Source organism: Pleurodeles waltl, chromosome 4_2 (genome assembly GCF_031143425.1).
Source record: "Pleurodeles waltl isolate 20211129_DDA chromosome 4_2, aPleWal1.hap1.20221129, whole genome shotgun sequence".
In the NCBI taxonomy this organism is placed as follows: domain Eukaryota; kingdom Metazoa; phylum Chordata; class Amphibia; order Caudata; family Salamandridae; genus Pleurodeles; species Pleurodeles waltl.
The window spans coordinates 900,298,462-900,309,374 of NC_090443.1; the positions used below are offsets into that span (position 1 = coordinate 900,298,462).

General features: G+C 40.5%; 1 protein-coding gene across 2 annotated transcripts in view; it reads left to right on the forward strand.

Moving 5' to 3' along the window:
• Positions 1-10,492, forward strand: part of FAF1 (Fas associated factor 1) — a 1,413,415-nt gene extending 1,402,923 nt beyond the window's left edge. For both annotated transcript variants that reach the window (XM_069232690.1, XM_069232691.1), the window contains exon 19: positions 7,774-10,492. In XM_069232690.1, coding sequence (XP_069088791.1) covers positions 7,774-7,857 — 84 coding nt within the window. In that variant the 3' untranslated portion in view covers positions 7,858-10,492. The remainder of the gene's footprint in view (positions 1-7,773) is intronic.
• Positions 10,493-10,913: the final 421 nt, after the last annotated feature.

Here is a 10,913-nt window from a genome sequence, read left to right on the forward strand (position 1 = left end):
CCAGGGCTGAGAACCGACCGGTAGGGGCGTAGCTTGGTCAGTAAGATTTTTTTTGGGGGGGTGATTAAAGTTCAGATTTTCCAACAATCATGCGGCCAATACTATTCAAATACACTACATGAGAAGCAGGGAGCATGTACGGGACTTAATGGGCAGTGGAAAGAAAGAGGAATGCTGATTGGTAGGAGTACAGAGAGAGAAGAGAGCGAGACAGATGATTGTGTGTTTTTGTCAGTGTGAGCATGAAAAATCCCCACGTTAAATCGGACAGACAACTCACTCTGCCCGACTGAGAGCACATTTACCCAACTATTCATCACAAAATACTAATATGAGAGGGGTGTAAGACCCCAAACACCTCAAGCACCCGTAGAGAAACAAAAGTAATTTAGTCATTTTCCCTTTAGCACGCTGTCACGGGTCTCCACCTTTCCTTGTGGCTGACAGGAGAAGTGCTGATAGTCTTATTGCTCAAACCTGAATGGCAATAATTGCTGTTAACTACCTTTCCTCATTATGTGCCCTCGTCTGATGCTCGATTCGATAATTGCTGGGTCTAATAATTAACGGCATATTGCCTGCTGGTGCAGACAAAAATGCTCGAGTGCAGACTGACCCACCCAGTGCCACAACCAAGAGATTTCTAACTATCATATGGCACCATCTAACTTCACTAACAGCCTGATAAAGGTAATGCACGATGAAGCACATTAAATAAGTAAAGAAAATACTTCAAAATTCTAGGGATTCATGCCAATAGTCCCAGACAACGAAACTCAAGATCTGATAATGCACACATGAAACTACATTATCATGATTGCCTCAAAAATGCCAAGAGGGAACATCAAGAGGCTATAGGGAACATGGTTCAGCTAGTCTAAGGTCGAAATTCATAAAAAAGATGCATACTAGAATTGGATACCAGCAATTGATGTGTCATAATTTGATGCAGATTTGGAAAATTACTCGAATATTTTAGGCTCAACAAGAACCCAGTTCAAGAGCTCAAATAATCTAATCTAAATTTAATACTTCATTACCACCCCAATACCTTCTCAGTCACCCACAAACAGACAAACATTATGGCTAATGTAGGAGTTGGCTCCCATATCTCCTCTTGCCCCTAGTCTTCACTCTCGGCCCCTTCTTGTTTTTCTCTTTTGCAGTTTCCCTCTTGATGAAGAACTCTTCAGATAAGGTGACCGACCAGGATGTGACGTAAATTCCTTGTCCTAAGGACCATGTGACTTTTTGTATTTTTGACTGCACTTTCTCTTTTGAACTGCAGCGTCTGCTGCTCTCTTCCATTTTTAATGCAGAACTCTTGTTCTTTTTTAAATTTTTGCTGACATTTTTCAATGTGATTTATTGTTTTATTCTCTTTCTGCACTGGAATAAAACTCTAGATTAATGTAATTTAAAACGTTGCTTTAATTCACTTGGTAAGTTTTCTAAAGCTAATCAGATTTCTTCTCAATGGGTACGTTGACTATAAAAAGGGAAAAATATTCCTATGCATAGGTTTAATGATCAGCCTTAACCAAACCATCTTACGAAGTAACAGATATAATCAGGGTACTCAGACTTTCACTGGAGGCTTTCTCAAAAGTAAATTAACATTTTGAGATCAAGTTGCTTGTCCTATAAATCTGTTGGAGACAGAGCCAGCTTTGTAATTTTGTTCCATACCCATTTGAGCAGAAAGATGTCCCTTTGTTAACATACAAAACTGTAGTCATTGTTATATTATCAGGCGGGAAGAGAGAAAGCATAGCTACAGCGAAAAATGTTATACTCTCCTTGAGCAGAGTTGCTCAGTTTCAAATTATGCCTCCTCAGCCTTCGTTCTGATAGGATTGGAAAGCTTTCCAGCAGATCTGACCTGTTAGGGAGTTCTAACATTGTTCTAGGAAAGATTTATTCTGTGTGTTCCAAGAACTGACACTCATTTTATTAATGGATATCTCCCCCCTTACACTTCTCCAAGTCAAGAGAGGCCGAGATTCAACGGGGATACTCTTGTGTTGTATTGATGGACTGTTTATTTTATATCTCTCCTTTTCATTCAAACAAAATGGTCAAAGCAGTCTCAGACTGCAGGAGCTTGAGGCTCTTGGAGCTTTAGTGCATGGCTTGAACACTGGTCCGACAAGCTCTTAGGATATGGTTTCTCACTGAGTCACATGTTTGCCACAGAACTGATGAGGTGACAGGCATTCTTTTTAAATGTCGCATAGAACAACAGAATGTTATCTGCTTTTGCATTAATGTATCATATATCATATCATGCACTAAAACATCCAGTGTTGTCCTTTAGAAGCAAAAAGGATAAATCAATATTCCCTCTCTCCAGACAGCATTCATCTTGTGTTAACACAATTGAGTTAGTACCCAGTTACTCAGCAATCTCCCAAAACTGTAACCAACTACCCATTTATTTTGTATACTGATGTGTGTTGCTTTATTATCTGCATATCCCTTTAAGGTAATTAAATGGTATTAACCATTCAGTGAAAGATACTATCTGATAGAGACTTCTAGTTGCAGAGTACTTACCTTAGAATTTCCCCCAGGCGTCAGACTGGATCCGGAGATTTTTCTTCGAGCAGTACCCTTGTGTGCCCTCAGGTGGCGTTGGTTGACTCCACATCCGTCGTGGTCACTGTGATGATGTCGTGGTCGTACATAGGCGCTGCCTCGGCGCAGTGAAATCAGTTCTTTTCTTTCCGTGCCACACACCGATCCGAAGAGACCTATGATGACTTCTGCAGCCTTGTAACTTCAGCTCCTGCCAGCAACTGCAACAGTTTCCAGGTTGTGCACGCTCCGAGGACTGTCTGTCTTCATCCTGCACCAGAAGAACCGAAGGAATCTCCTGTGGAGTGACGGAGTCACCTCCCTGCTTTAGCAGGCACCTCACTGCAGTGACGATCTGTACTCTGGGTCCCAGCTCCTGACAACGAACTTGGATCCTGTAACACAGGTGGTGGACTAAAGTGACCCTGACTGTCTAAAGGTCCAGCTGTCCAAATTCGGTGTAGGTAAGAACTTGCCTCCCCGTGCCAGACAGTACCCATGTGCACCGCATTTTTTGCAGCTCCTAGGGCTTCTGTGCACTTTTCCAAGAATTCCTTTGTGCACAGCCTAGCCCAGGTCCCCAGCACTCAATCCTGGACGCTCAGCTCCCTGAGTTTGTTCGCCGGCGGCGTAGGATCCCTTTGTGTAGTGGTGCGATGACCGCCATTTGCAACTCTTTTGACCCCGTGCTGTGGGACTCCTGTGCGTGCTGCCTGGTCTTCTGAGAGTTGTCTCGGTTGCTAAGAGCCCCCTCTGTTTCCCCCCTCGTGGGTAGAACTGACCTGGTCCTTCTTGGGCCCGGGCAGCGCCAATTTTGTTCGAAACACAAGTTTTGGGTTTACCAAGGCTTGTTGGCGGAATGCAGCAATCCATACCAGACTGCATTCATCCATCTGGCGTGGGACATCTTCTGCACCAACCAGGAACCCATATTCATCTTCTTTGGTGCAATACTGACTTTGCCTTCTCACCGGTGGTTCTCCCTTTGCACTGTCATCCGGGTTAGCAGGGGCTCCTGTTCTCCTTGGACTCTTCGGTGCTTCTTGGACTTGGTCCCCTTCTCCCACAGGTCTTCAGGTCCAGGAATCCACTGTTGGTGTCTTGCAGTCTCTTCTGTTTCTTGGAGTCTCTTCTACCACGACTTGTAGTGTGTGTTAGGAAACCTGCTGTGTTTTACTCTTGCTTTCCTGGGCTCTGGGATTGGGTATTTTACTTACCTTTTGATGTTTTATTACACTCCCAGCGCCCCTCTCCACATTACACTTACCTAGGTGGGAAACCGAATTTTGCATTTCACTATTTTAGTATATGCTTTGTGTTCCCCCTAGGCCCATTGCAAGCTATGGTGATTTTCACTATTTGCACTATTTTCTGACTATTTACTTACCTGTTTTTGGTTACTAGTGTGTATATATTGTGTAATTTACTTACCTCCTAAGGGAGTATAGCCTCTAAGATATATATGGCATTGTGTCCCTAAAATAAATTACCTTTATTTTTTGGTAACACTCAGTATTGTCTTTTTTTGTAAGTACTATGTGGCTACAGTAGTATTGGAAGAGCTTTGCATGTCTCCTAGTTCAGCCTTGGCTGCTCTGACTGCAGCTACCTCTAGACAGCCTGGCTTCTAGACACTGACTACTTTTCACTAATAAGGGATAACTAGACCTGGTATAAGGTGTAAGTACCTTAGGTAGACACTACAAACCAGGCCAGCCTCCTACATTCTCAACCTGGTCCTCACTTACTTAATGTATGCCCTTTTGAGTGAGCTTCAAGCTCTTTTTTCCAAACTCCCATTTTTGTCTGTTCACCCTGACAAAGTGGTGCTTCGTACAAGGTCCTCCTTCCTTTCCAAGGTTGTTACGCCTTTTCATGTAGGCCAATCCATCACTTTGCCTACTTTTTACGCACCCCACTTCCTTCTAATGAAGAGGAGAGGCTCCACCGTCTGGATCCAAAAAGAGCGTTGGTGTTCTTCCTCAATCATACTAAACATTTCCGGGTGGACGATCAATTCTTTGTTGGATATGTGAGTGCAAAGAAAGCGAAAGTGGTAGAGAAGCGCACCATCTCATGATGGGTACTCCTTTGCATCAAACTGTGCTACGCTTTGGCAAAGAAGCAACCCCCTGAGGGCTTACGCGCTCACTCCACCAGTGTAACTGCTGCTACCACAGCGTTAGCACGCGGCGTTCCTGTCCTGGATATTTGCCAGGCAGAAACGTGGGCACTGCTGCACACGTTCACAAGACATTACTGCCTGGACTGTCTGGTCCGCAGAGACTGCTACTTTGGTCGCTCGGTCCTGCAGGACTTTTTAGTATGATCTTGGTTCGCATCCCACCACCGAGGATGGTATCTATTCCAAAGTAAGGATTCTGCAACTAGAAGTCTCTATCAGATGAACAAGTTACTTACCTTTGGTAACGATTTATTTGATAGAGACATATTCTAGTTGCAGATTCCTTACTGACCCACCCATCCTCCCCACTTGCAAACTGATTTCTAGGGACAGGGATTCCCTTTTCAGGGCCTTAGTTCTGGCACACCATTTTCAGTGTTCTTCATGGCTCTGCGCCTTGGCGTGGAAAGTCGTGAAAAGAAGCTGGCACCACTTAGACGGCACCTATATATGACCCCAACGTCATCATGGCGACCAAGGCGCCAATGACGGACGCGGAGTCAAACGACGCCACCTGATGGCACACAAGGGTACTGCTGGAAAAAAATAAATAAATCTCTGGATCCATTCTGACGCCTGGGGGAAATTCTAAGATAAGGAATCTGCAACTAGAATATGTCTCTACCAGATAAATCATTACCGAAGGTAAGTAACTTGTTCTTTTAGAGCAGTTGTTTCACAAAGTAAAAGGAATACAACCAAACGCACCCAAATGTCGAAATAAACATCATTCCTATACTTCCAGGAGTGACATTTACTAGATAGAGCCTTGTTGTAGAAGTTTGAAAAAAAAGGTAAAACAGTTTTCAGGAGGCCTTCTCATATTAGTTTTTACAAGGATTTTCAGATGTTTTCCCATTAGACAGCTCAAGTGATGTGTTTTTAGCTTGTGCTATTATCTTTCAGGGAAGTTATAAAATTAACTTTCCCTTTGGTGTAATTAATATTTATAGAGTAGATAAATGACATTAATTGTCAAACCATACATTAACTAAATCTAGATTTACATAATATTATGTTATATTTTTCCAATTCTTTTATAATGATCTTGGGTACTTGAATCCCCGGATTGAGTCTGGCTATTTTCACCAGATCCAATCAGAGGTCACCTTAGACTGTGGGTAATAGTCTGTAGGTAACCCCCAAAGCTACAATTGATCACATATTTGTTTCTATCGAGTATGTTTATAGACTTTCGGAATTTCAGGTACTAATTTTGGACAGTAGAGACCATTATTCTCTAGGTTTTCTTATTCTGTGTTCCAATCTCAAAGTAGAATTTACTTGCTCTTGTGCCTTCCCGGGGATGTATTCCTATGAAGTGCCACAGCAATTAACGCTAATGTTTCCCTGCAGAAAATGTAACAGATTAAAAGGTCTCAATTCTTAAATGTCGATGCCTGTGCAATCAGACATATTGGCCAGTTTTTAAAGGCTTATGAGGTTTTAGTTTCTAAAGAGATTGTATCCCTCGTTAGCTACTTCTCACAGTCTTCTAGAAATTCTCAGAACTTCAGACTACCCTGGAAAATACACTGGTGTGATAGAGCTTGTTTTTCAGGAACACGGGGAATGTGTCATCTACAAAATAGAATAAGGCTAGGGAAGTCTGGAGAGGTGTTAAAAGTCCCTAGACGAAGCAGGACAGTTCATAAAGTGTCTATTAAATGGAAAAATATCATGAATTAGTCGGAGAAATTAATAATATCAAAAGCAGAGATTTTAGTGCTCTCTGGTGTTATAATACTGGGACTCTTTCTTGCACCAGCAATTCAACCCTCCCACCAGTCCATTACAAGTAACTCCTTTGCATTTTGTTGATCACAAATTACTTTGTTTAATGAATGGCTAAGATGTAAAAAAGGGTAATTTGTGAAATAAACTCTTACGCAGCAGGACCAGACTGAATTCCTGCATCAGTTCTAAAAATCAGTTGCCTGGCTGGGTGAATTCTTGATGCTGTTATGTCATTCCTTACTATTTAATGATATTATGCCATATACCTGGAATAGCCCCGTTTTAAACCAATGCATGAAAAAAGCATATATATAGTGTTAATCTTTGGAACACTTATTACATGTTACAGACTACTTCAAAATATAGACAATCCATATAAAATACAGTAAATCACTTTGCCAAAATTTGCAATGCACATTGAATAAAAGCTGTTCAAGACTGCTCCATCTCAAAGAACGCCTTTTAGTCAAAAGAAGCCCGTTCCACCCAGTGATGAACAATCTTAGGCCCTCATACGTCCTGCGCTTCAGCTCAGACCTATCATCCCTGCCCGTGTGAACTACTCGTGTGGGAGACAAGAGCCCTAGCCCAAACTGTCGGCCTAAAGCCCGCGAAAAAAGGTGTCAACAATTCTTAGAATGAATATTAACAATTTTCTGTGATCCAAAAACACGGCAGTGTGTGACATTTATTTATAAAAATGCCACAACCTAGCTAATATTATTTGCACAATTTACATCAAAACAATTTAACACATACTAATCGAGAACAATCCTGAAAAAACTTGAAGTAAACCAAGTAATAAAATTTACAGGCTTGGTCGGTCAAAGCTAAGGTTAGATCCTAGGGGGTGGCAGCAGGTCAAAGAGGGTATGCCTTTGGCCCTGCTGCCTTCTGAAAACTGGAAGACTTTTGTATGCATTAGTTATCATGGACTGGTGACATACCGGAATTAAAAACACCCTGACCTGCTCCAGAACAATCTGCCCTGCACTTACTTGGCTCAGACAGATTATGGGGCCCAGGAAAGCAGTGATTCCACCCCTCACCAGAATGCCTAATGCATGCTGCTTCCCATTCAAGAAGCATGATTTTCTTGCATGCCAAAGCCGCCGATGCAGTTTACTGAGGCTTAACAACATAGGTTCCTGAAAATTTTCCTTTCAGGCTCCTGTTATGTTTGAAAGGGCTAAAATCCTTACCAAGCTGTAGATTTTTTCATGTGATGTGTAGCACTTTTCTAATTTTCTGTATATCTGTGCTTTGTTTTCCAGGTCTCTCAGTATGATCCTAATAAGTCGCTGATGGACTTAAAGCTGTATCCTCAGGAAACCCTTTTCCTTGAAGCAAAGGAATAACCTAAACACGATCATAGGACTAGTAAACCTTAGACAAGCCAGACGCACAGCTCCTCAAGAATGACATCTATCAATACCACCATCTTCTGTCAATTAACTCCATTGTTACCAATTTCGGCCCTTTTGGAGAGTCTTGGGAATTAAATAAAGTATAAACAAAGCTACACACAGTTTTGAGCCTATATGCTTACAGCGTTGTATAGATGAGTGGAAAATGTACATTCGACTAGATTTATGAAACAGTATGACTGTTGCTTTCTTACCATCTGGCTTTTGTTACGATTAATGCACTGTTAATTGTGGTGATGTTAAGTAGAATGTATCTTTCTTTGACGCCCTTCTTCACCAAGAGATCTTGGAAATTTTTGCCTTTACTTTGAAACGAGAATGCTGTACAGTCCATTTATACACCCAGCTAAGCCAGCAGTTTCATATACATATGTCTTTTTATTTCTCTGTTTGAATTCTTACTTTGCCATCTATTTTATAAGGGCATAAAAATTAATAAATGGGATGTTCTCAGCCAAAAATATTTTTTATCAGTATTGTAAGAGAAAGCTTACGCTTTTTGTTTTGCTTTACTTTCCAACTTTTAGATGGATGTAAGGTTTTGTTTGAAGACTGGTTTGACATATATGCAAGATATTTATTGACATCTTCTGCTTGGGCCTCAGTACAGGTTCAGTTTAGGAATCGTTTTCTAGAATATTGCAGTTTGCGCAGCTGCTCTTGTGCGTGATGTGAATATTTAAATATTATTAGAAAGAGCTCAGTACCAGATGCCTGGTATCTTGCCAAGAGTTTTGCAATCCCCTGATAGTCCAATATCTATAGGTTAAAGCCTTTCCGATAACTGATACAAAGTGTATTTGTTCCACACCATAGGAGATGGTGGTCCCTATTTGTGTTTTGATAGTTCAAGCACATATATGCTTTAGTTCCTTGGTTGTTCCATCGAAAATGCAACTAACTAAATATAGTGTGATAGGAAATTTGCCTTATACATAACTCTGTTTTGGCCTGTTCATGCGTGTGTGCCTCAAGAGATTTCAAGAAACCTAGATTTGGATTTAGTGAAGATACTGTCTATTACCTAATGTACCCTTCCTCTCTTTCTTGTGCATACCCCAGGCCCAATAGTTCAAATGATGGTTAAATCATTTTTAGATCTTTTTATGTTGCTCCTTTCTTTAGTACGTGACATCACTTGAAAATCCTCAGCTGCTAAATGGACTAGTGAGCCTTATAGTTGGTCATTTTTTACTTCATTTCCAAAAACGTGGCTTCCTTCGAGAAATGGGCCCATATGCATTTAGTCTTTATTTGGTAAAGCTAGCATTTTATGCCAAATCACGATATGCTTGCAGTGTTTAGACGCAACAGATGTTATGTCCAGCCTCAAGCTATTATGGTCCTTCATCCTTGCAAAGCGTCTTGATATACTTGCAAGGAAATTTGGGTCACTTTGTAAGACTCCTTTTAGTTTAGTTTGTGTTACCACTGTAAGTACCAACATTGAACATGTGTACACAACAAATATCACAACACACATGCCAGCTATTAATTGGAGCCCCACACCACCACCATTTTGCTTTTGTTTTTAAATTATTATTTGTTTTGGTGACTTCGCTTTTTCCCGGCCAGCTTGACATTTTTGAATGAGCTCTTAAAGAGGGGGTAAGCCCATACAGAGTAGCAGTATTTACTACCTGTGAAGCCTGCCATGTCCCATTTAGCCTTGATTGGTCTTATAATTTTATATTGCCCACACTAATTTATTTGTTTTTGAAGATATATTCTGTTTTGATTCTAGTTTCATAAAGTTGTTGGATATGGATTAAATATATTCGAGCTCATTGAATGTTACCTATTCCAAGCATTTGTTTCTAAATGTATATCCACTTTTGTGTATGGTACATAGTACTTTGTAATTTAAGAAATAGGACATGTTAGAATAGTAAATGAAGCTCACATTCAGTAAGACCTCAAATGTCTTTCAGACAGACTGGAAAGCTGTGATTTTTCTGTTTTTTTTTCACAAATTGTAGCTCTAAAATACATTATGTGAATTATTTCTACTGTAGAAATCTGAATAAATGACTATAGTGTACCCACAAACTGATGTATCATGCTCATCACCTGCTCTGGTGGTGAAGTCAATCAACAGTCCCCTTTTGAAGCGATTTCCAACACCACTGCCCCTGGTCTGTCCAAGCATCCAGGGAAGCAAAGTTCTGATAACATTTCTTTACTGCCAGACAGCTACCTGATTTTAAATGTATGTTATACATTGCAATTTACATTTATTTTACAGCACAGGGGTTTCACTGCCAACTGATGTAATCCTATTTTGAAGTGTGGATGTGCTTGTTATCCTTCACAGAAAGAATACATGCTCAGGATAGACTACCTGTTCTTGGGATGATCACGCAATCTTAACATTACACTGTATCTTACCCTCGGATGTTTTATTACCATCATCACATTCTCTCTTATGTTTTATGAGAACTTTTTTTATAAAGTTTTTTTAATGTAATGGAACTGAGAGTCTGGCTTTCAGAAATTGTACCTTTTGCAGAGATATTAGAAATATAAAATAAATTTGCAGTTATATTGAATTGACTGCTAAAATGTTCTACCTATGTGGTATGCTTTCATTTCTTTGGAATGAGTGTAGGAGTTGCACTTATTTTGCCCATGTTTCCATCTGAAAGCAGTGATAACACCTTTTATACAGTATACACAAATTATTAGAAATTTGCTAGGAGTAAACAAGGATGGTAGGAACAACACTGCTGATCTATTAACATTCTGTTGATTCTCTTTAAGCCTGATGTCTTAAAGCAGTTTTACAAAAGGTACTGTTCCAAAGAAGAAAATGTATCTGTAACTGCACAAAGTATGCCATTCCACCAGGGTCAATTATAATCTGCATTCAGGATATTTGTTAGTGTTTACATACCACCTTTATGTCACCACTGTTGCACTGTTACCCTGTCTGAAGCAACTGCAGCCTGAGCCAGCACAGGTAAACAGGTGTATGGTTTTAGGTGCCG